General features: G+C 44.9%; 1 protein-coding gene and 1 non-coding gene across 5 annotated transcripts in view; both read right to left on the bottom strand.

Moving 5' to 3' along the window:
- KANSL1L (KAT8 regulatory NSL complex subunit 1 like) overlaps positions 1-25,794 on the bottom strand; it is a 99,931-nt gene that overhangs the window by 56,445 nt on the left and 17,692 nt on the right. For all 4 annotated transcript variants that reach the window (XR_005456235.1, XR_005456234.1, XM_038766420.1 and 1 more), the window contains exons 3-5: positions 16,380-16,521; positions 13,067-13,264; positions 3,234-3,355 (exon numbers count right to left, since the gene is read on the bottom strand). Coding sequence is in view for 2 of the 4 variants with exons in the window: in XM_038766420.1 (XP_038622348.1) it covers positions 3,234-3,355; positions 13,067-13,264; positions 16,380-16,521 (462 nt within the window). In the remaining 2 variants the exon portion in view is untranslated. The remainder of the gene's footprint in view (positions 1-3,233; positions 3,356-13,066; positions 13,265-16,379; positions 16,522-25,794) is intronic.
- Positions 7,670-7,807, bottom strand: LOC119945584. The gene has a single exon (XR_005456249.1). It is a non-coding gene; the product is annotated as a small nucleolar RNA SNORA7 (small nucleolar RNA).

Genomic DNA, 25,794 nt, shown 5'->3' on the forward strand with positions numbered 1-25,794 from the left:
CTGAAGTGCCATAAAATAATTGGTGGGGGGAAATAATCAGACAAAAAAAATAAAGCCAATGGAAAACTGCTTTAGACAGACAAGGTAAATCACATGCAGTATCAGTGGCAGAACTAGAATGAAATCATCAGAAATTTTGAGTACCCATCTCACCAGCTACTGACAAATCTTCTCATTCTGGAAAAGTGACTTCCAGTTTCCTATTTCCCCATTTGAGAAACATGTGCTTAAATACTACAGTTAAGTATTTTAAAATGCAATATAAATGTCCATTATAAATGATTGATACACATTTACATATTTCATAATGGTGTCTTAAGTGCCTTTTCTTAAGTATGACTATGCCTTTCCTTCTGCCTACATCTTGAGTCTCTTTAAGGTGGGATATAGAAAAACAGTAGCCCTGCAGCTGGCCCAGTGGCCAGAGTGCCACTCTAGAAACCAGGCGACTCGGGTTCTGATCCCGGTTCGGCTTGCGGCTGGCTAATCTGGGTGAAGACCGGTGGTACAGGGGCCCCTCTGTAATGGACTGTGCCCCGTCAGCCTACTTGCTCATGGTATTCCAGCCCCCAGAAGGCAGGCATGAGGGTGTGAAATGCTTAGTTTGGGCCACGAGCACTTTAACTGATCCCCCCGTGCAAGTTCTTCCCTTGCAAATCCGCCAACCCACAGCTCTCCCCATCTTCAAAGCCCTTCTGAAAGCATATTTCCTCCGGGTGACTTTCTCCATTCACTGTTCTCCTCAATCGAGAGCAGTCAATCGATAGTATTTATTGAGCGCTTACTGTGGGCGGAACATTGTACTAAGCACTTGGGAAAGTACAACACGACAGAGTTCGCTGGTGTACACTTTCCACGCTCGAAAGGTGCTTATGGTCTAGAGGGGGAGACGGACATTGAAATAGATAAATTACCAATATGTACATAAGTGTGAGGCTGTGGTGGGGTGAATAATGAGTGCTAAAATCAGCTCCTCATATTTATGAGACCTTACCGTGTGCAGAGCACTATAATAAGCTCTTGGGAGAGTACAATATAACAGGTTGGTAGACTCGTCCCCTGCCCACAAGGAGATTACAGTCCAGAGACGGAGGCAGACATTAATAGAAGTAAATTATGGATATGTAAAATGCTGTGGGGCTGAAGGTGGGGTGAATAAAGGGTACAAATCCAAGTTCAAGGACGATGCAGAAGGGAGAGGGAGTAGGGGAAATGAAAGCTTAGTTGAGGAAGGCCCCTTGGAGAAGATGTGATTTGAATTAGGCTTTCATGCTGGGGAGACACAGCGTCAGTCAGATATGAAGGAGGAGGGCTAGAGGTGGGATGCGGGCTTGTCAGCACCAAGTCTTAGGTTCCCAACTGCCACCAGAGTTGGTAGACACATTCCCTGATCACGACAAGCTTATAGTCTAGAAGGGTAGAGTAAGCATTTAGCTCATATAATAATAATCATCATCATCTGTGGTATTTTTATGTGCTTACTATGTGTCAAGTACTGTAGTAAGCGCTGAGGTAAATACAAGATAATCAGATCCCACGTGGGGCTTATTGTCTAAGTAGGAGGGAGAACAGTTATTGAGTCCCCATTTTGGAAATGAAGGAACTGCGACACGGAGAAGTTAAGTGACTTGCCCAAGGTCACACAGCAGGTAGGTGGTGGAGCCGAGTTGAGCACCCAGGTCTTCTAACTCTCAGGCCCATGCTCTTTCCACAAGGCCATGCTGCTTCTCTATGGTAATACTAATAACACATATACACGTATGTAACATTCACTCCTTCATTCATTCAATCGTATTTATTGAGCGTTTACTGTGTGCAGAGCACTGTACTAAGCGCTTGGGAAGTACAAGTTGGCAACATATAAAGACTGTCCCTACCCAACAACAGGCTCACAGTCTGTCATATACCAATCTCCCCCTCCACATACACATTTAGAAACATGCACAGATACAGTCACACACAAGAATGTGCTTTCTCACACACAAGCACACCTCATACTGGGGCACCCACACAGAAATAGCCCTTTCCCACCCCGCCCCCAGCCTCCCACCCTCACAAATGGGCTCATATGAACAATAGGTTCACGGCAATCCTCCAGGGACTCTGGTCCCCACCTGACATCTGCTCACATCACAACTGCCCTAGTCCCGGACCAAGCCCAGATAATCCTGCTTCCATACTTTCAGAAAGAATAAAATAAGCCTGCGGTCAGTTTAGTGGAAAGGGTGTTGCTTTGGGAAGTGATAGATGATCAGTGGTATGTACTGAGCGCTTACTGTGTACAGAGCAGTGTACTAAGCTCTTGGGAGGCCTACATCCTAGTGTTGGTCTGCCTGCTGGGATCGGCACTCAGGGATGACGGTTTCTGACCTAGAGAACCACTTGGGGCATTACAGGAGGGGAACCAGCCCAGCAAGAACCCTGAAGAATAGCTGGTTGATGGTGGACAACCATGGCTGCAGAGGCTACTGAGGCGACTACGCACTGGGTTACTCAGAAATAGCAAGGCCTAGTGGCAACAGTAGAGCTTGGGAGTCAAAGGTCATGGATTTTGGTCCCAGCTTCACCTCCTGTTTGCTGAGTGACCTTGGGCAAGTCACCTCACTTCTCTGTGCCTCTGTTACCTCATCTGTAAAATGGAGATTGAGAATGTGAGCCCCATGTGGGACAGGGACTGTGCTCAACCTGATTAGCTTGTATCTACTCCAACGCTCGAATTGTGGTTGGTGCATAGTAAGCGCTTAACAAATACCATAATTACCATTATTGCCTGCCTACTTGCTTGCTGCCCTCTGGGCCTCAGCATGAATAGAACTGGTGAGGAAGACAGAGAACCAGGCGTGTTCTTTGCAAAACTGCTAGTACTAGAATCGATCCCTTCACACAGGTTCTCATGGCTGAAGACTCGGGACAGAAGCTCAGGCTGGTAGGCTCCATCCTACACTAGACCTCATGACATTTGGAAGCGCCAAACTAGGCAGATTTTACAAATACCGAGCTTAAGTTTCTCTTGTTAATGCCTCTTCAGAACTGGATTCAAATGGCTGGGCTGTCGATCTCTTTATGCACCCTGCCCACTTTCCAACAGACTATTTCCCTGCTGTTGCTATCTAATTTACACGGTTGTACCGGGCAAGGTAAAAGCAGTTATTTCCTGGAGGGCATATACTGAAGATCAGGCAAGCAAGTGAAGGCACAAACTTAAAATTAAATCATACGACATTGTTACTTGCCTACAAGAGATGCCATTGGTCAGGTGTTTGTGTCTATAGGATTTGGAGGAAAGTGGAGAAGACGTCGGTGACTGGCTGAACGGAGCAATCAGACTACTGATGATTTCAGTCAACTGAGCACTCTGTAAGAAAAAAACAACTGGATTTGAGCTATTAAGCTATGACTGTTGTCAGTTCATAAGGCCAGGAAATGATTCCCTCCCTGGATGATGTGAACCAGTCCTGAAGTAGCAGTAGCAGTAGCAGCTGTATTTATGGAACACCCACTCGGTGTGGTACACTCAACTATGTTGAACTAGGTGCTTAGAAAGAGACCTAATGGATAAAACATGGGCCTGGGAATCAGAAGGATCTGGTTTCTAACCCCAGCTCCACCACTTGTCTGCTGTGTGGCCTTGGGAAAGTCACTTAACTTCTCTGTACCTCAATTACTTCATCTGCAAAATGGAGATTGACTCTGAGCCTTTTGTGGGACACGGACTGTGTCCAAGCTGATTTTCTTGTATCTATCCCAGTGCTTAGTACAGTGCCTGGCACATAATAAGCTCTTAAAAAAATACAATAAAAACTACAGTGGGCAAAATAAATAATGGAATATATTAAATAATTGAGGGTGCGTGTGTGTGTGTGTGTGTGTGTGTGTGTGTGTTCTGAGGCTATATAAACAGACTGGTGCTCTGGTTAGCTGAAAGGATAATATATCTGAGATGCCGGAAAATTCACTGAGGAAGGTTTGTTGCAGAAGGTGGGATCTGAATGTGCAGAAAGCTGTGGTCTGAAGATGTGGGGAAGGATGGAGTTCCCAGACTAGTGAACAGGGAAAGCAAAGGGAATGGAGATGGGAAAGTGAAGCATGAAGTACAGCTGGAAGATTGGTTGGGGAGGAACAAAGACAGTGATTTGGGGAATAGCGGCTAGGTCAGGTGGGGCCAGAAGTGGGAGAGCCCAGAGGCTGATTGTGAGGAGTTTTGGTTTGCCTTGGAGAGACACAGGAAGCCAGTGGAGAGTTTGGAGGAGAGGAGAGATAGGGGATGAGCGATATGGCGAAAGATGATCCATGCAGCATGTGTTCTATGGGCTGGAGGCTGGGAGGCCAGACCAACTGTGTTACGGTGTATTCTCCCAACTACTTAATACAATGGTCTGCACACAGTGAGAGCTTAGTAAATAACCATTGATTGATTGACGGTAAAACCAGAGGTTGTAACTATGCTGAAGAGTCGAGGATGATAACAAGGTTGTATGCTTTTGGAACAAGGGATGGTCAGCTGAGGTGGGAAAGTTAAGGAGAGGAGACAGTTTCGGGGGAAAGAGGAGAAGTTCTGTTGTAGACATGTTGAGTTTGAGAAGACATCCAAGTGAAGATGTTTCGGAAGGAGGAGGAGGAGATGTGAGATTGTAGATCAGATGAGAGGTCAGGGTTAGAGGGAAAGATTTGGGAGTCATCTGCAGTAGAGGTGGTAGCTGAAGCCACATGCATGGATAAGCTCCCCAAGAGAGTGAGTGTAAATCAATGAATGGCATTTACTGAGCACTTACCGTGTGCACAGCACTGCACTAAACGCTTGGGAAAGTACAATAGAGTTGGGAAGCAGTTTTTTTAATGGTATTTGTTAAAGCTCTTACTGTGTGTCAGGCACTATAATAATATTACTGAAATAATAATGATGGTATTTGTTAAATGCTTACTATATGTCAAGCACTGTCCTAAGGTTGGACAGAATCCCTGTCCCACATGGGGACACAGTCTAAATCCCCATTTTACACATAGGTAAGTGAAGTACGGAGTAGTTAAGTGACTTGCCCAAGGTCACATAGCAGAGAAGTGGCTGACCTACAGGTCTTCTGATTCCTGTGCCTCTGCTCTGTCAAGTAAGCCACGCTGCTTCTCCAGGAGCGGTCTACAGTTTAAAATGAGAATAGTAGAGGACCCAGGACTGAGCCTTTGGGGACCATCCACAGTAAAAATCTGAGATGAAGTGGAGAAAGCAGTGAACAAAACTAAGATGGAGCAGTCAGAGAGATAGGAGGAGATAAGAGAAGCAGCGTGACTCAGTGGAAAGAACACGGGTTTAGGAGTCAGAGGTCATGGGTTCTAATCCCAGCTCTGCCACTTGTCTGCTGTGTGACTTTGGGCAAGTCACTTAACTCCTCTGTGCTTCAGTTACCTGATCTGCACAATGGGGATTAGGATTGTTAGCCCCATGTGGGACAGCCTGATTACCTTGTATCGCCCTTGTATTGCGCCTTGTATCACAATGATTTGTTAATTATTATTATTAACAAATAATAATAATAATGATGGCATTTACTAAGCACTTAACACTATTCTAAGCACTGGGGAGGTTACAAGGTGATCAGGTTGTCCCACGGGGAGCTCACAATCTTAATCCCCATTTTTTTTACAGATGAGGTCACTGAGGCACAGAGAAGTTGTGACTTGCCCAAAGTCACACAGCTGACAAATGCCATTATTATTATTATTATTATTATTATTAATAATAACTAGGCTAGTTTTGTGTCAGCAGAACTGAACCCCATAAATGTTTTGAGGAGGGAGGAGTGCTCCCTGGTGTCTGAAGTGGCAGAGAGATCAAGGGGGATCATGATGGATTTACAGTTCTCTGCATGCATGAAGCGCTCAATAAATACAATTGATTGATTATAGCCCTTTGGATTTGCCTATAAGGAAGTCATTAATGACCTTGGAGAGAGTGTTTTAGGTGGAGTGAAGGGGTCAAAAGCCAGACTGCAGACACTGTAGGAGTTGAAAGTTCGTAGGGAGGAAATTAGGGCAGTGGGTATCTACAACCCATTCTAGGAATTTGAAAAGGAATGGGAGCAGGAGATAGCACAGTGGCAATTCCCACCTGTGGACTCTTTCCTAGCACTTAGAGCAGTACACAGTGTACAGTAAGTGCTTAATAAATACTATTACTACTCTTATTACTACTATTTAGGGGGACCATCGTGTTGAAAGAGGGCTTTTTAAAAATGGGGTGGGGGGAGCATTGGCATGTTTCTATTTCCCAAATTCCCGCTGGCAGTAGAGACCCTGCTGAATTAGCCTTCCCCGGTCTGCGTGCAGCTTACATTCCCTGTTCTACCATTCTGTTTTCCAAGTAACTTACTCATTGGGTCCTGCTCTCATCTTCCCTCCCCTGACCTCTTGCTCAAACCTTCTCCCGTGCCTGAGACTCCCTCTGACAGACTACTGCTCTCCTCATCTTCAAGACCTTTCTGAAATTACATCTCCTCCGGGAGGCAGTTCCCACTTAATTTCTGGTCTCCCGAGCTTAAATCTCCCCTATAGTCAAGACAATGCTTCCCTGACACCTACACACTTGGGTCAGGCCACCTCTCTTTATCACTTATGTGTGCTGGGCAGCAGATGCACGGGAGAGGCTTCTAGACTGTGAGCCCGTTGTTGGGTAGCGACCGTCTCTATATGTTGCCAACTTGTATTTCCCAAGTGCTTAGTACGGTGCTCCGCACACAGTAAGCGCTCAATAAATACGATCGAATGAATGAATGAATGAGAGAGTCGGAAGCAGAGACTCAGGATTACTGCAGGGAAGGAGGCAATGGTAAGCTGCTTCTGTATTTTTCCAAGAAAACTCTACGGATATACATCCAGAACGACTGCAGAGGGAGGTGGGGCGTTCTGGGAGAGATGCGTCCATGGAGCCACTGTGGGGCGGAAACGACTCGACAGCGTAAGACAAGGCAAGACAAGACTGGCTACCATAGGACTCCTGGCCATATCTGTTTGTTTATTGGTTATATGCTTAATCAATTGATTATTTGTGCTTCTGAGCATTTGAGTACATTCTCGTCTCCTACCTATTGCACGTTTGGACTCTACTGGTCTCCTCCACGGGACGGCAAACTCCGGCCACCAAGATTGGCCAATAGAGGGCTGCAGTTGCACGCGTGATAGATGGCCAAGACCACTTATCCGCACCACTTGGGGTGCGGCATTCGGCCCACGCCAATCCCACAAAAGCCATGTCCTTTATAGTGGCAAACCATCTCTGCCACCTACTCTGAGACCAGGTACTGAAGATTCCCAGGAGAAAAAAAAAAAGTGAAGAGTTAAATAAGAATCCTGGAAATTGTTGAGAATTAAGCCGTGGAACCTGACAACCAAGTCTACTGTATTGTACTCTCTCCAGTAGTTAGTGCAGCACTCTGCCCACAGTGAGCACTCAATTGTCTTATCTCAGGCGGTCGATTCTTTTCCGACCCATAGCGACGTGATGAACACATCTCTCCCAGAACACCCCGCTCTTCATCTGCAATCCTTCTGGTAGTGTACCCATAGAGTTTTCTTTGTAAAAAATACTGAAGGGGTTTGCCATTGCCTTCTTCCGTGCTGTCAGCTTGAGTCTCTGCTCTCAACTCTCTCCCATATCGCCTAGTACAGCTGAGTTTTGATGTGTAGCAAATTGCCTTCCACTTGCTAGCCACTGCCCAAGCTAGGAAGGGAATGGGTATGCCTCTGCTTGACTCTCCCTCCCAGAGCCAAGACTGGTAGAGTACTGGAAACTCTCCAGGTGCCACCCTGAGAGGGGAAAGCACTCAATAAATACCATTAATTGATTAGCAGTTCTTTCCAAGATGATTATGATGAATTACAACTACAATTTTTTTTAAATCCTTCAAATACTAAACCAAAAATACAGTTCAGTGATGTACAGGCATCACCTTCCCCCTCTTTTCCCTCCCCTGCACCATCTCCCAGTAGACCTCTGTGTGGATTACTAGGTTCCATTTCAGAACCAGTCCCCTAATTGGAAGATGGGGCCCTGCAGATAAGTCAAAACTATGTTGTAGATTCCGCCGGGCCAACTCTCCCTCTTTCCCCTTTCCCCTCTGCTATTCCTAGGGACTTTCCTAATTCCACGTACTCCAATCTCAACCACTTCACCTCAGTCTGCCCAGCTCCTATCACCTCCCCAGTACTATGTTCTGTAAACCAGTGCATCACACAGGGCTCCACTCAAACCTTGCACCTCTGCTGATGGTAGCAGGAGGCCGGCAAAATGCTACCTACATTTCCTCCTCTGGTGGCTGGATGACTGAGCCCTGGGCCCTGCCTCTTTGCTTGAAGAGGCAGGGAGGGGACTCTGTTGGACACAGCTAGCTTGCTATATTCTATCTTTCCACAATCTCAATCCCCTGGTTCTCAGTTCCAAAGACTCTGCAGCCAGTCCCCCTGGGTCCCTGCCTGGCCCCTGCTCAGACCTGATCCCCCTAGGAATCCCCAGTAATTTGCAGCTGCTGGCCTGAGGCACAGCTCCACAGGAAGGGAGGTCGAGAAGGGGAGGAGGAATGGGGAGGGTGAGGACAGGCTGGCATTCATTCTTTCAATCATATTTATTGAGCCCTTACTGTGTGCAGAGCACTGTACTATGCGCTTGAGAGAGTATGATACAACAATAAACGGGCACATTCCCTGCCCACATCGAGCTTACAGTCTAGAGGAGGGGAAACAGACATCAATACAAATAAATAAATTACAGCTATGTACATAAGTGAAGAAGTAGAGAAGCAGCGTGGCGTAGTGGCTAGAGTACGGACCTACGAATCAGAAGGTCATGTGTTTGAGTCCCAGCTCTGCCACTATCTGTTGTGTGACCTTGGGCAAGTCACTTAACTTCCCTGTGACTCAGTTACCTCATCTGTAAAATGGGGATTGAGACAGAGCCCCATGTGGGACGGGGACTGTGTTGTCCAACCCGATTTGCTTGTATCCACCCCAGCTCTTAGTACAGTGCCTGGCACAATGTAAGTGCCTAACAAATACCATTATTATTATTATTATTGTTATTATAAGTGCTGTGGGGCTAGGAAGGGGGAAGAGTAAAGTGAGCAAAGGGAGCAGGGTGACACAGAAGGGAGTGGGAGATGAGGAAAGGGGGGGCTTCGTCTGGGAAGGCTTCTTGGAGGAGATGTGCCTTCAATATGGCTTTGAAGTGTGTGGCACTGGGAGAGTAATTGTCTGTCGGATTTGAGGAGGAAGGGCACTCCAGGCCAGAGACAGGATATGGGCTAGGGGCTGTAGGTGAGATAGGCGAGATCAAGATCAAGGCACAGAGAGAAGGTTAGAACTAGAGGAGCAAAGTGTGTGAGCTGGGTTGTAGAAGGAGCGAAGTGAGGTGAGGTCAGGAGGAGCAAGGTGGTGGACTGCTTTAAAGCAGTGTTTGATGAGGAGGTGGCTTGGTAACCACTGAAGTTTTCTGAGGAGCGGGGTGACAGGTCCGGAATGTTTTTTATAGAAAAATGATCTGGGCAGCAGAGTGAAGTATAGACTGGAGTCGGGAGAGACAGGAGGCTGGGAGGTCAGCAAGGAGCTGATGCAGTAATCCAGGCAGGATAGGATGAGTGGTTGTATTAATGTGCTATCAGTTTGAGTGGAGAGGAAAGGGCAGATTTTAGTGATGCTGTGAAGGTGGGACCGTCAGCATTTAGTGATGGATTGAATGTATGGGTTGAATGAGAGAGAGGAATCAAGGATAATGCCAAGGTTATGGGCCTGTGAGACAGGAAGGATGGTAGTGCTGTCTACAGTGATGGGAAAGTCAGGGGGAAGTCAGGCTTTGGGTGGAAAGATAAGGAGTTCTGTTTTGGACATGTTAAGCTTGAGGTGATGGGAAGACATCCAAGTAGGGATGTCTTGAAGGCAGGAAGAAATGCGAGGCTGTAGAGAGGGAGAGAGATCTGGGGAGGAGATGTACATTTGGGTATCATCTGCATAGAGGTGGTAGTTGAAGCCATGGGAGCAGATGAGTTCTCCAAGGGAGTGGGTGTAGATGGAGAATAGAAGGGAACACAGAACTGAACCCTTGAGGGACCCTCCTGAGTTAAGGGTTGGGAGGCAGAGGAGGAGCCTGCGAAGGAGACTGAGAATGAACAACCAGATAGATAAGAGGAGAACCAGGAGAGGACAGAGTCAGTGAAGCCAAGGTTGGATAACATTTCCTGGAGAAAAGGGTAGTCCACAGTGTCGAAAGCAGCTGAGAGGTCAAGGAGGATTAGGATGGAGTAGAAGCCATTGGATTTAGCATGAAGGAGATCACTGGTGACCTTTGAGAGGGTGGTTTCCATGGAATGAAGGGGAAAGAGGCCAGATTTGGTGGGGGGGGGGGGGTGTCAAGGAGAGAATTGGAGGAGAGGAATTTGAGACAGTGGGTGTAGGCAACTCACTCAAGGAATTTGGAGAGGAATGGTAGGAGGGAGATAGGCTGATAACTGGAGAGAGCCATTGGGTCAAGAGAGGGTTTTTCTAGGATAGGGGAGACATGGGCATGTTTGAAAGCAGTGGGGAAGAAGCTTTTGGAGAGCAAACGGTTAAAGATGGCTAATAGGGAGGGAAGAAGGGAGGGGGCAAGAGTTTTGATAAGGTGCAAAGGAATTGGGTCGGATGCACAGGTGGAGGGTGTGGCTTTTGAGAGGAGGCAGGAGATCTCCTCTAGAGATAGTGCTGGGAAGGATGGGAGAGTTGAAGGCAGGGCCGGAAGCCAGAGGGACTGAGAAAGGGCTGGGGTGATTTTAGGGAGCTCACATCTGATGGTGTCAATTTTCTTAATAAAGTAGGTGGCCAGGTCATGGGGGCAAGGGATGAGGGAAGTGGGGGGACAGGAGGCCTGAAGAGGGAGTAAAATGTCTGGAACACTGGTGAGGGTGATGGGCATGGGTGACAATATGGGTGGAGAAACAGTTTTGCCAGGTAGAGGAGAAGGAATCTATGCCGGTTGCTACCAAAGATCAGCAGGAGCTGGGGAGGAGGACCTATCAAGTGCTTAGTACAGTGCTCTGCACACAGTAAGTGCTCAAAATGCCACTGATTGATTGGTTGGTTGACTGGGAAGACTAGGGAGGTTGATGCAATATGGGCAGATGGGACACAGTCCGGGTCTCATTGGGGGCCCACAATCTAAGGGGGAGGGAGAATAAGTATTTTACAGATTTGGAAACTGAGGTACAGAGAAGTTAAGTGTCATGCCCGAGGTCATACAGCAGGTGAGTTGAGGGAGCCGGAATCAGAACCCAGGCCCGTGAGTACTGGAGGACTGAGCTGAGTTGTTAAAAGAGGTGGGTGAGGACAAGTCGGAGGGAGACAACTAACTGAGTGCCCTAAAGCCAACGATGAGGAGACTCCTCTTGGTGTGGAAAAGAAAGGGAAACTACTGGGGATACCCAGGGAGATGTGTGGAAAACATATAGGCAGCGGTATAAAGATATATACTAACATGTTATGGAAAATGTGACTGTTTAAGTGCTTAGGTGGCTTGGAAGTCCTGAAACAGAATTGAAGATATAAGGTGGGAAGATTACAGATCAATATCAGAAGAGCTTTGAAGGTGAGGAGAGTGCCTATCTGTCAGATATGAAGTGGGGAGAGAGTTCCAAATAGGAAGGAGGGTGTGAAGCAAAGGGTTGACTTGGGGAGAGATAAGAACAAGGTACATCGAAACAGGTTGGCTTGAGAGCAGTGAAAAGCGTTAGCTGTGTTGGATTGGAAGGAGAGTTGGATAAGATAAGTTGGAGGGATGAGGGATTTTCTGTGCAATAAACAGAAACTCCCAACCACTGGCTTTAAGGGGTTTGGAGAGGAATGAGCAATCCTTGGGGGATTTTGAAGAGTAGGGAGACTTGCAGAATGTCATTTTAGAAAAATTATCCACCAATAAATATGGGTGTGGCCAATACCCTACCTCAGTACACACACAGCAAAATAGTTAAAGGCATTACTTGGACTCATGACAGTTGGTTCTGGGAAACTGTATCTTGAAGTTGAACTGCACTTTGTAAGTTGTAACCCATGTTCTCATAGGACCAATGGGATAATGGGGGATTGGTTCCTGATAGAAGGTTGCATACTTTATTTTAACCCAAACTACCCAGAATTAAGTACACACCCAGCCCACTATAGAGGAGTGATGTAGTACCTTAATGCACTAATACTTCATCAGTGAGACTTCCTGATAGGGTAGCCAACTTTTATTTCAGTAAAGCAGATGTGTCAACAATCCCTAGTGATTCTGCCAGACAGTCAAGTAACCCTCCTTGCCCACCCCCATCAATCCATCAATGGTATTCACTGAGCACTTACTGTGTTCAGCGCACTGTATGGAGTGCTTGGGAAAATACAACGGGAGTTGTAGCTTATAAATCCCTCACCCCCACCCCACCAATAATCACAGCTTTGTGAAAGTGCTTCCCATGGCTCTCACATGCCCCTCTACTGCCAGGCAAGCTTTTAAAGCTAGTGCTGTAAAGAAAGTTAGTGTTATAAAACTGAGACGGGTAAATGCAGAGCAGTTAGTTCTAAGTTGAGGACTATCTGTGCAAAAACATCCCCTTTTGTACTGATGTTGAGCACTCAATAAAGGTCATTAATTAACTGATTGGTTTCATGACCCTCCCAGATCTTATGCTCATTAAGAGGCATTATTCTCTCTCTATTGATGGTATTTATTGAGCACTTACTGTATGCAGAGCATTGTACTAAGCTGTCGGGGGAGTATAAAACAACAGAGTTGATAGACACATTCCCTATAGAGGATAATCAAGACCTACACAAGAATAGAGAATGAAGTTGATTTAGTTATCATCAATCGTATTTATTGAGCGCTTACTATGTGCAGAGCACTGTACTAAGCGCTTGGGAAGTACAAATTGGCAACACATAGAGACAGTCCCTACCCAACAGTGGGCTCACAGTCTAAAAACTTAGAGATAAATGAAATTAATCAAGAAGTTAAGGACCATTTCAAATTGGTTAAAAAAATCACTTTGTTCCATTTGGCACAAGGCTCTGTCTTTACCTGTCTTTCTATGTTTTGCAGAAGTAAAGTTGGGCTGCTTGGTGACAATTCAAAATCTTGTTCCAGCAAAGATTCAGGTCGCTCCATTGGAATTTGAGAATTCCTCATTGGGCTCAACAAAGCGGCTTGGTCTGTCAATTGTATCTGCTTCATCGAATTGTGTTTTGGAAGTTTGCATTCCTCTAGGATCACCATTCCCTAGACAACAGCAAAGAACCAATTAACTCTTCTATGTCATTTTTAAAGCCACAGTAAACTTTGAATCATGCTTACTTTATCCCTCAGAAACTTCCAGTTTATATCTGGAATTTTTTTTAATGGTATCTATTAAGCACTGTACTAAGCACTGGAGTAGATTCAACCTAATAAAGTAAGGCAGAGTCCGTGTCCTCCATGGGGCTCACAGTCTTAATCCTCATTTTACAGATGAGGTAACTGAGGCCCAGAAAAGTGAAGTGACTTGCCCGAGGTCACATAGTAGTAGACAAGTGGTGGAGCTGGGATTAGACCCCAGATCCTCTGACTCCCGGGCCCATGGTCTTTCCACTGGGCCTCATTGCTTCTTATCCATATACACCTTTTTTAAATCTATGTATGATGTAAACTTATGAAGCAGTGTGGCCTAATGGAAAGACCACAGGCTTGGGAGTCAGAGGCCCTGGGTTCTAATCCCGGTTCTACCTCTTGTCTCTGTGTGATCTTGGGCAAGTCCTTTAACTTCTCCGTGCCTCAGCTCTTTCATCTGCAAAATGGGGATTCAACACCTGTTCTTCCTCCTACTTGGACCTAGTTATCCTGTATCTATCCAAGCTCTTAGTTCCCTTCTTGGAACACCCTAAAGTACTTTACAAATACCATAATTATGTATCTATTTGAACATATATAATACATCACACAAACTCACATACATTTTTGAGGATAGCAAGAGGGTCAAGCTGCATTCCTTCCAGGAGCCATCATAGGTAGACTACTCAGATGATGGTTTCACCGAATAAATTCAAGACGAATTTCTGTTGAGTGCTAAAGTTTACCTCACATGCTAGCTTCAAAAGAAAACAACAACCCCTGAAAGGTTTTCTTTTTTGAGTTCACAAGTTGATCGTTCTCTGGTCTCATGCTTTATCAAGCCCACTGCCTGACCTGGCTAGCAGTTTTGATGTGCAACTCTGCAGTTGGTCTAGTGGAAAGAGCAGTGCACTGGTCTGAGTCCCAGTTATGCTTCTGTGGCTAACATAGATGTAGACCGTACAAGCACTGAACGATGAGATAGCACAGGTGCCGCTGCCCAAGCCTTCCAGACTGTGAGCCTGTTGTTGGGTAGGGATCGTCTCTATATGTTGCCAACTTGTACTTCCCAAGCGCTTAGTACAGTGCTCTGCACACAGTAAGCGCTCAATAAATACAATTGAATGAATGAATGAATAAGCAATTCCTCTACACGGGTTCTCCATCCTGAAGTCTCAGGGCTACAGCTCATTAGCCGTTTCTGATGGGAGACTGCCTGTATATGACATTCTTTCTGTGGTATTTGTTAAGCACTTACTAAGTGTCAAGCACTGTTACTAAGTGCTGGGGTAGAGACAAGCTAATCGGGTTGGTCTCACTCCATGTCCCAAATTGGGCTCACAATATTAATCCCTATTTCACAGATGAGGTAACTGAGGCACAGAGAAGTGAAGTGACTTGCCTAGTGCTTAGGTACAGTGCTTGGCACATCACAAGTGCTTAACATAATTATTCTTGAGGGCTCACTGTGTACAGAGCACTGAACTGAGCACCTGGGAGAGTACAACAGAGTTGGTAGACACCTTCCCTTCCCACAAGGAGCTTACAGTCTAGAAGCATCTAATAGGCATCTCCCATCTCCCTAGTCTACTGGATAACAAATCTGGCAACACCAAATTTTCACCCGAATAAAAAATTTTGATTCGAGATGGAATCTATCTCCTACTTGGAGAAAGGAGACCATTTCTGCTTGACACCTGGAATCGATGATAAAGTGTATTATTTCTTACTGAGGGTCCATCATTGGCAGAATTATCCCTAGGGAGTGGTCGCCTTATGTGAAGCTGGGGAGTGGGGAGGAAAGAAAAAGGGAGCCTTCAAGAATGCAACTCTTTCTGCTCTTAAATCAGTCATTCCCTCCCTTTCAACTCCAGGACAAGCCTTTCATGAAAACTGGGCTACTGAAGTTTCCATTAGGTTACATAACTTTATCCTTGTTTAAATCAGTCTCGAAGAAGCACCGGAATTTTTGCAATGAGATTAAAACTATTGTGCCTGGCTGTAGTTTATTATTAAACTCTCAACTCAAGTAATTACTGTCTCCCCCTGCAGACTGTAAACTCCTTGTGGGCAAGGATCACATCTATCACCTCTACTATATTTTACTTTCCCAAGCACTTAGTAAAGTGCTCTCCACCCAGGAAGCACTCAATAAATACCATTTATTGATAGACTGACTACATTACAGCCCATGTGGTCTTAATTATAAGCATCATTCCTTTTCATTTTGTCCTAATCGTTGTGAAATGAGAAATAACTGCCACATTTCATCCCAAAGAACTAATGAAATGATTGAATTTTGCCTTCCAGGAACCCTGCATTATCTAATTAAATTTTATAATGATGTGAGATGCTATTAAAATGAAAAGTGAGTTCTGTAAGAAAAACATGTTGATTTCAATATCTGGAAACCCAGCAAATTTTGTAAAATACTGTTTTTTTGGATCCCAGCTCTACTTTTCCTTTCCTCGGCTTACATGCATGCACACATAAACACACACACATACTCTCTCTCTCTCTCACACACACACATACACACACACATTCACTCTTTCCCACTTTTTTTTTTGTCTCCCTTGCCCCCTACCCAATGCAAGGAAACAGAGAAATAGGCATATCACAGGAAGGAACAATCAAGGCATCGACCTCTACCAGTTTTTTTTAATTTACATTTTGCAAAATTAAGTGACCATCAAGCTAATAATGTCTTTGATTCTTTGTGCACATTGAAAACAAAGAAATATAGCATTTTGTAAAAATTCCAAAATGAAACTTCATAAAAGCTAGTAAATAGGGTCCCAAGTTTTTACAGAAATGTGAAGACCAAACATAATTTATATTTACTCACATAATATACTTAATTCAGCAATTTTATAAGGGGGTTTTTTTGACATTCACATCCTGTTTTGTTGCATTTACTTTTACTGCTCTTTGTATTATTTTGCAGGGACCCCAAATCTCTCATAGAAAGACTGTTCCCATGGGTCGATAATTTCAGAAATCCCCTCTTGGAACACCTAGATAGTACCTTGTTAGCACGAATCTGCCTGTGAATGCCAGTTAGTTGTTGAATTTTACATTCTAGCTCTGAAATTTGGGCTTGAAGCCAGGCCCAGCGACTGCCAATTCTAGCTCTGTCTACAAGCCACCTCCATTCAGAACTGCAGTTCCTATGAACGAGACAGAACACTGATTAGTCAAAGAATAAAAACAATTGCATTTATGCTTTTATTCTTCTCTAACTTCGGTTTGCTGGTCTTTGAATCACCTTCACTGAGTTCCTAATGACATCAACATATGAGCATATCAACTCATCCAAATGGCTAGATTTCCCCAATTGTTTGGCAGAGTTTAATCAATCAATTGTATTTATTGAGCGCTTACTGTGTGCAGAGCACTGTACTAAGCGCTTGGGAAGTACAAGTTGGCAAAACATAGAGACAGTCCCTACCCAACAGTGGGCTCACAGTCTAAAAGGGGGAGACAGAGAACAAAACCAAACATAATAACAAAATAAAATAAATAGAATAGATATGTACAAGTAAAATAAATAAACACAGTAATAATATGTACAAACATATATACATATATACAGTTGCTGTGGGGAAAGGAAGGAGGTAAGATGAGGGGGATGGAGAGGGGGACGAGGGGGAGAGGAAGGAAGGGGCTCAGTCTGGGAAGGCCTCCTGGAGGAAGTGAGCTCTCAGTAGGGTCTTGAAGGGAGGAAGAGAGCTAGCTTGGCGGATGGGCAGAGGGAGGGCATTCCAGGCCCGGGGGATGACGTGGGCCGGGGGTCGACAGCGGGACAGGAGAGAACGAGGTACGGTGAGGAGATTAGCGACAGAGGGGCAGAGGGTGCGGGGTGGGCTGCAGAAGGAGAGAAGGGAGGTGAGGTAGGAGGGGGCGAGGGGATGGAGAGCCTTGAAGCCAAGGGTGAGGAGTTTCTGCCTGATGCGCAGATTGATTGGTAGCCACTGGAGATTTTTGAGGAGTGGAGTAACATGCCCAGAGCGTTTCTGGACAAAGACAATCCGGGCAGCAGCATGAAGTATGGATTGAAGTGGGAGAGACACGAGGATGGGAGATCAGAAAGAAGGCTGGTGCAGTAGTCCAGACGGGACAGGATGAGAGCTTGAACAAGCAGGGTTGCAGTTTGGATGGAGAGGAAAGGGCGGATCTTGGCAATGTTGCGGAGCTGAGACCAGCAGGTTTTGGTGACGGCTCGGATATGAGGGGTGAATGAGAGAGCGGAGTCAAGGAGATAGTTGAGGAGAAGTTTAGAGATAACTTACCCAACTGTTGGCTTTTAAAAGAAAAAATAGCTAATCACTTAACTACCTGAGCTAGTAAATAAAGCAATAGTGTTTATTAAGCACCTACTGCATGCAGACCAATGTACTGAGTACTTGGGAGAGTACAATAGAGTGAATAGACTCAATCCCTGCCTTCAGGGATCTTACAATCCAGTAGGGGAGACAGACACAAGAATAAATTACAGGTAGGGGAAAGCAACAGAGTTTAAAGATATGAATATAAGTGCGCTACAGGGTGGAGTGGGAGGGTAGAGTAAGGAGATGAGATTTAGTCAAGGAAGGCCTCTTGGAGGAGATGTGATTTGAAAGGGCTCTGGAGAAGCAGTGAATACTACCGGACAGAGCACAGGCCCGGGACTCAGGACCTGGGTTCAAATCCCTGATCCTCCACTTGTATGCTGTGTGGCTCTGGGCAAGTCACTTACCTTCCCTGTGCCTCATCTGGAAAGTGGGTTTTAAGACCACGATCCTCATGTGGGACGTAGGACCGTGTCCAACCTGCTCACCTTGTATTTACGCCAGTGCTTAGGACAGTGCCGGGCACACAGAAAGCTCTTGTCAAATACCATTAAAAAAACCAAAAGTTGGCGAAAACAGTGGTCTGACAGATGTGCAGGCAGAGGAAATGCCAGACAGAGGGGAGGGTGGGAGAAAGGAGGTCATTGGCGAGAAAGATGAGAAAGAGGCACAGTGTATGTGTATTGACTTGAACTGAGCAAAGCGAGTGAGCTGGGATGTGGAAGGGCAAGGAGAGCAGACTGAATGCCTAAAAGCCAACTGTCAGGAGTTTCTGCTTGATGCAGACAGCAATGGGTAACCTTTGGAATCAAATTCTCCACATTCAATGTCTAACATTACAACTGAAACATTATGGTAAATATTCATAGGACAAGTACATTTAATACTCTGTCAAAGGCATCGTCACCTGATGCCTCAAAGGCAAGTGGACAGCCAGGGTTATGGGTTTGATCTGTGGCCAGGTAACACAATACCTCTGTGCCTCTTCCTCCGCAACCAATAACTCACATATAGTTTATGCATGACATGCTGTTTGGGCAACTGAATAAAGGATGTCACCAACTGGAGTGCTGAATGTTCAACAGTGATTAATATCCTTACAGTTTGTCCCCTTCATTTATATAATTTTACCACCAACTCATCGACCATGCTGTGCTTACTTAGTTGCCCCAGCAGAGGACAGCTTAGTGTCAATATACCATAAAAGGAAGAATAATTTCATGGTGATATCACATATGTTAGGCATTTCTGAAATCCATTTAAAATAACTATCAACTTTTGGGATAATTGATTTTGTCCTGAAATTAGAGTTAAAAAAAATGCAATCCAGTTTGTACACTTCAGACACCCAAGTGATTGACAAACAGCTAAAATGATGGCAACAATAAACAGGTAACATCATAGCTTCCAAAACTAAATTAAAAAAAAACTCGAGTCAAACTGTGCTAGATGCAAATATTTCATTGGTGCCATAATACAAAGAATTATTTTAATCTTGGCATAGAAAATCCAAGCGACACAATGAAAATCTCACTGAGGATTCTGCAAAGAAAATTCTGGTTTGAAAACAGCAAAATTACCACATGAATTTAAGCTCATTTTTTCTTTGTTTAATTTAGTATGCAATGTGTATTAATTTGTTAATTAACTGTAATATGTGTTCAAATTTAGGCCACACAACTTTACTTTAATGGTTAATTTTGCTTGTAGTTTTGTGGCCTAAATTTGAACACATATTACAGTCAGTTCAGGGGTTACCTTTTACTAGATTCAACATTGAGGAAAAGTTAAATACATAGCTGATAGCCAACGCCTATATACAAAGATTTCTTCTAACAGCAGATTACGACCATCCATACACATGTGCACTAAGGGAGGGTCAGTGCCTTATTCTCCAACATCATTCGACCCAAAATAAGTAGTGAAAGCAGGCATTTAGGAAAAACTGACTGCTTCCTGCTGACCATAACATCCACAAATCTCTCTCTCTCTCTCTCTCCACGGAAGCGTATATATCAATAGGATGGAAGTTGAAAATTACATCATTTTTAAAATGCAGTTGAATTTCATCACGTTCCTAATAGTCCAATAATACGGTGGCTTTTAAATATAACATAGCTAGGTTTAAATTCCATCTTCAGCTTGTGGTTGACTATGACCCCTATTCATTTTCTGATGTGCTTATCAATCAATCAATCATTTATTGAGCACTTACTGTGTGCAGAGCACTGTACTAAGCACTTGGGAAGTACAAGTTGGCAACATATAGAGACAGTCCCTACCCAACAGTGGGCTCACAGTCTGGAAGGGGGAGACAGAGAACAAAACCAAACATATTAACAAAATAAAATAAATAGAATAGATATGTACAAGTAAAATAGAGTAATAAATATGTACAAACATATATACATATATACAGGTGCTGTCGGGAAGGGAAGGAGGTAAGACTGTGGGGATGGAGAGGGGGACGAGGGGGAGATGAAGGAGGGGGCTCAGTCTGGGAAGGCCTCCTGGAGGAGGTGAGCTCTCAGTAGGGCCTTGAAGGGAGGAAGAGAGCTAGCTTGGCGGATGAGGGCATTCCAGGCCAGGGGGATGACGTGATCCGGGGGTCGACGGCGGGACAGGCGAGAACGAGGCACGGTGAGGAGATTAGCGGCAGAGGAGCAGAGGGTGCGGGCTGGGCTGTAGAAGGAGAGAAGGGAGGTGAGGTAGGAGGGGGCAAGGTGATGGACAGCCTTGAAGCCCAGGAGTTTCTGCCTGATGCGCAGGTTGATTGGTAGCCACTGGAGATTTCTGAGGAGGGGAGTAACATGCCCAAAGCGTTTCTGGACAAAGACAATCTGGGCAGTGGCATGACGTATGGATGTGCTTACGCATAAGAAGTCATTTGCCCATTTTGGAAGCGCTTTTTTCTGTCCCTTGGAACATTTGTCCTTATTGGATTGCAACCCACTTTGGCAGGAGCATTTTGTAATTTCTTAAGGTGATTAATAGTTTTATTCCTATCTTCTAAAGTGGTAGCAACTCTGCTAAATCATCTTCAGCTTCCTCACTCACCTCCCTGCCTCCTGTCTCTCCCCTCTCTGGTCCAAACTGCACTCTGCTACCCAGATCACTTTTATGAAAAAAGCAATCAGTCCATATCTCCCCACTCCAAAAAGACCTCCAATAGTCACTCATCCACCACTGCATCAAACAGAAACCCCTTACCATTGGCTTTAAGGCACTCGATCGGCTTGCCTCCTTCTACCTCTCCTCGCTGATCTAAGTGCGACCCAATTCACACACTCTGCTCCTCTAACCCCAATCTACTCTCTGTACCTCGACCCCATCTATTCCACTGCCAACTCCTTCCCTCTGACAGGGAACTCCTTCCTCCTTCATAACTGACAGTCCACCACTCTCCCTACCTTTGAAATCCTCTTAAAATCACATCTCCTTGAAAAACCTTTAAGTTCTCATTTCCTCTACCCATCCTATCCTCTGCATCACCTATGCATTTGGATGTGAACCCCTTTATTATTATACCACACCCTTCTCCTTGAAACATTATCCAACCTTAGATTCACTGATGCTGTCCTGTCTTAGTTCTTCTCCTATCTCTCTGACTGCTCCTTCTCAGTCTCTTCCACTGGCTCCTCCTCTGCCTCTCAGCCTCTGACAGGAAGGGACCATCAAGGCTCAGTTCTAGGTCCCTTTCTATTCTCCTTCTATACCCACTCCCTTGGAGAACTCATTCACTCCCATGGCTTCAATTACCATCACTATGCAGATGATTCTCCAACCTACGTCTCCATCCCTGACCTCTCTACAATCTCACATTTCCTTCTGCCTTCAAGACATATCCACTGAATGTCTACATCACCTCAAATTAAGCATGCCCAAAACTGAGCTTCTTATCTTCCCACCCAAACCCTGTCTTCCTCCTGCCTTTCCCCTCACCATAGACCAGTATTCTACAATCATCCTACACCTATTTGGTCTCCATGCCCAAACTACCTCCTCCTGACACCTGAATCAACACACTCACCACCACCCTTTCCACTGAACTACTTTGCTCCTCTCTCCCTCCATCGGTCTCGTACCACTAACCCACAACCACTATCCTCTCGGCCTCACAAGCCACGTTCCACCCACATATTCAATCTTTCATCATATAATGTCGGTTCTACCCTCACAACACTGTGAAAATCTGCCCTTTCCTCTCCATCCAAACTGCTACCATGTTGATCCAAACACTTATTCTATCCTGCCTTGACTATTGGATCTGCCTCCTAGCTGACCTCTTGACTGTCACCACTCCAATCCATGCTTCGCTCTGCTACACAAATCATTTATCAACAAAAACTTTCCATTCAAGCCTCCCCACTCCATAAGAATCTCCAATGGCTGCCCAACCACTTCCACAACAAAGAGAAACTCCTTACGCTTGACTTTACAAGCACTCGATCAACTCGCCCCACCCGACCTCATCTCACTAATCTCCTACCACAGGTCACATCTCCTCTAAGGGGCCTTCCCCAATTAAGCCCTCTTTTCCCCAGCTCACTCTCCCTTCCGTGTTGTTGATGCACTTCAATCTGTGACATTTGGACACTTTCCTCATCCCAAATACCACATATCTTTAAATTATATATAATAAATTACTTATTTATTCATAGTAATGTTTGTCTCCCCCTCTGGACTGTAAACTTGTTATGGGCAGGGAACATGCCTGCTAATTCTGTTGTACTCTACTCTCCCCAGTGTTTAGTACAGTGCTCTGCACATAATAAGCAGCTCTGCACAGAATAAGCACTCAATAAATATGACTGACTGATGTGATTTATGAGATACGAGATATTCAGCACTTAGGCCAGGGCTTGACATACAGTAAGCCCTTAACAAATACCATAAAGCATATATATATATATATATATACACACACACACACATATATAGACGACTGGTTTGGGCTTCCTCTCTCTTTTAAATAGAAGGTAGCCAAACTTGCTTGGAACCCAACAGGGAACAAGTTGTTAAGGAAAGAGGAAACAACAAAAACCCAAAAGCATAAAAGATACAAAGGTGCAAAGTAGTTCCATTAAGCAAACAGGAGAAGCAATTCTGGTCACGGCAAGAATCAAAAAGAACAGCTGCTCTAACATCAAAACCCTTTTTATTGTGGTTGGAGGCACTGACAAATTGACTGTGATTATGGCAGGCAACAAACACTGTACCCAAGAGTTGTTCTCAAGCCATCTTTTCTGTCACACTTTTTTTAGTTTGCTTTTTAATGCACCCCATTCCCGCCCCAGCCCTTCAAACGCAGGTCTGCTGTGTAGCAGTAATGCAGCCAGAAGGGTAAGAAAAAGGATGTTAAGTCTGTATTGCAAAGATTTGTTCAGCACTCTGTTTGCCCTGCTCCTAATTAAATTGCATTTGCTGAATGTTTACTGTGTGCAAAGTGCTGTACTAAGCGCCTGGGAGAGCACACTACAACAACAAACACATTCCCTACCCACAATGAGCTGTCCAAGCACAGCAGGAGGGCTGGAGAGGAGAGAGGAAGCTGAGCTGCATGCAAGTCCACCCCTCAAGGCACTTGTTCACCGTAGTTCCACTTCCTGGGTCCATGATGGGGGTGCAATTTGCTTAAGAGGCATGTGGCTGGCTTACGGATTTATCTAGGGGTCCTACCAAGTCTACCAATCCCAAGGTGAAGGGTTTGAACTATGATCCAAAATGGCACCGCCCATTCCGCGGGGCGGCCTAGTATTTTAAAGTAGGAGCCAATTAATCAGTAGCCCCTTTTTGTCATCATCTTGAAGGATTTTTTTTCTGAATAATGTCTAACAAAACAAAATATGCCAACTCATCAGCATGGAACTTGAGGGACAGAGCAAAAAAAGGAGAGAGACAGAGAACAAGAAAAGGAGGGAGAGATCAAAAAGTCCCTCTAGACTTTACACTCGTTGTGGGCAGGAAATGTGTCTGTTATTATTGTACTCTCCCAAGCACTTAGTACAGTGCTCTGCACACAGTAATCCCTCAATAAATACAATTGAATGAATGAAGAGCCTCATCTGATTCCCAGAGTCAGGTATGGCCTTGCAAACCTCAGAAAATATGACCAGAGTGATCCTGCCCATCACAGAGGGGAAATGGAGGCCTTCCCAGACTGAGTCCCCTCCTTCCTCTCCCCTTCTCCATCCCCCCCGCCTTACCTCCTTCCCCTCCCCACAGCACCTGTATATATGTATATATGTTTGTATGTATTTATTACTCTATTTTATTTGTACATATTTATTCTATTTATTTTATTTTGTTAATATGCTTTGTTTTGTTGTCTGTCTCCCCCTTCTAGACTGTGAGCCCATTGTTGGGTAGGGAACGTCTCTATATGTTGCCAACTTGTACTTCCCAAGTGCTTAGTACAGTGCTCTGCACACAGTAAGTGCTCAATAAATGCAAGTGAATGAATGTATGAATGAATGAATGAATGAAATGAGTAAAACGTTCTGTTGGCCCCACGGCACGTTGCGAGTACAACCTCCATATTTATGTGTCTCGGTTTTTGAAGATGAAATTATTGGCTATAAGACCCTATCTAGCTTTTTGAGTATAGATGAAAAGACCAGAACAGTACAACTGTAGGCTATAAGCTCTAGACCTCTAGATTTTTACACTCATTGTGGGCAGGGAAAATGTCTATTTATGGTTATACTGTACTCTCCCAAGCTTTTAGTATGGTGCTCTGCACATAGTAAATGCTCAATAAAGTCGACTGACTGAATGACTGAATATAACACATTCTGTTGCCCTCTCTGAACTTATCACCCAATCTTTGCTGCATTAATGGGTTTGTCCAAGATCTGGCTTGTCTGTTTTCAAGCCCACCTTTTGGGGACAGGACTTTGCCGAACCTTTTCTAGAGGAGAGCAGCCCCTCCCGTGATTGCTGCCCACCAGGCTGCTCTGCCCACTGCTGTGGTCTCCCAGCAGTCTATTACTGTGTCACTTTTTTGATGCTGTGTTCACTGTCTTTAACAGGTGTTCTGCTCCCATTGTGTTCTCTCTACGGATATATTTCTTCTCACAAGTCCTCTCCAGCAGAGCTGTGTCACTGTGGGAGCATTGTTTCAATACTGATGAGATGACTGCATGCCAAAGACCTCAGTAGTAGTAATCCTGTCCTGCCAATTGATACTGAATACGTTCATCGATGGGGCTGCCAACACTGCTCTAGAAGATGAACGTGCCTTCCATAACGAATTCAGTTCTCACAGCCAAACAGGGAGCCTCCGACACACCATGACGACCCTCTAGATTCACAGCAAGTTGACATGTTTGATTCCCCTTTCCTGCCACACTTTTGTTTTGCAGTCTCAGAAAGTAAAACTGGCTCTGTTTTCTATCTTCTTTTTTATCTACTAGGTTTTTTTTCTATAGATACTTCCTATCCATTTCTGCCTAGACTGTAAGCTCGCTGTGGGAAGGGAAAATTCATTTATTCAATCACATTTATTGAGCGCTTATTGTGGATCTTGTCTACTGACTCTGTTGCACTGTACTCTCCCAAGCACTTAGTACAGTGCACAGTGCACAGTAAGTGCTCAATAAATACCACTGATGATGGAATACTACAATTCCTCTGACCAGACTCCTGATTCCTACCTGAGTCTCCACAAGGCTTCTAGACTTTCCCCTCTAAGACTGTACACTTGTTGTAGTCAGGAATGTGTTTATTGTTACTCTGTATTCTCCCAAGTGCTTTGCACACGGTAAGCGCTCAGTAAATACGATTGACTGACTGGCTGACAATGGCTTCAGGCACAGCAGCACAAAGAGAAAGGGCAGCAAAAACCATCAAGTCCTCCCTACTGTGGTAACTGACCTCACAAAAAACATTTGACAGGCCAGAGCTCTGGAAAAAATTAAGTTAATTTTGCTGCTTGAGAAATTCAGGCAGCAAATTCAGACTGGCAAAGAGGGCTCTTAGTCCAAGTAAATTGTTGTATGCCGACAGCAGGTGTTGGCGGGAGATAGGCCTGCAGCAAAGCGTGCAGGCTGGCAAACGCTTTTGTGAACCCTCAAATCAATCTGCTCATCTTATTCATTCAGAACCTGAGTG

This window comes from Tachyglossus aculeatus, chromosome 25 (assembly GCF_015852505.1).
Source record: "Tachyglossus aculeatus isolate mTacAcu1 chromosome 25, mTacAcu1.pri, whole genome shotgun sequence".
In the NCBI taxonomy this organism is placed as follows: Eukaryota; Metazoa; Chordata; class Mammalia; order Monotremata; family Tachyglossidae; genus Tachyglossus; species Tachyglossus aculeatus.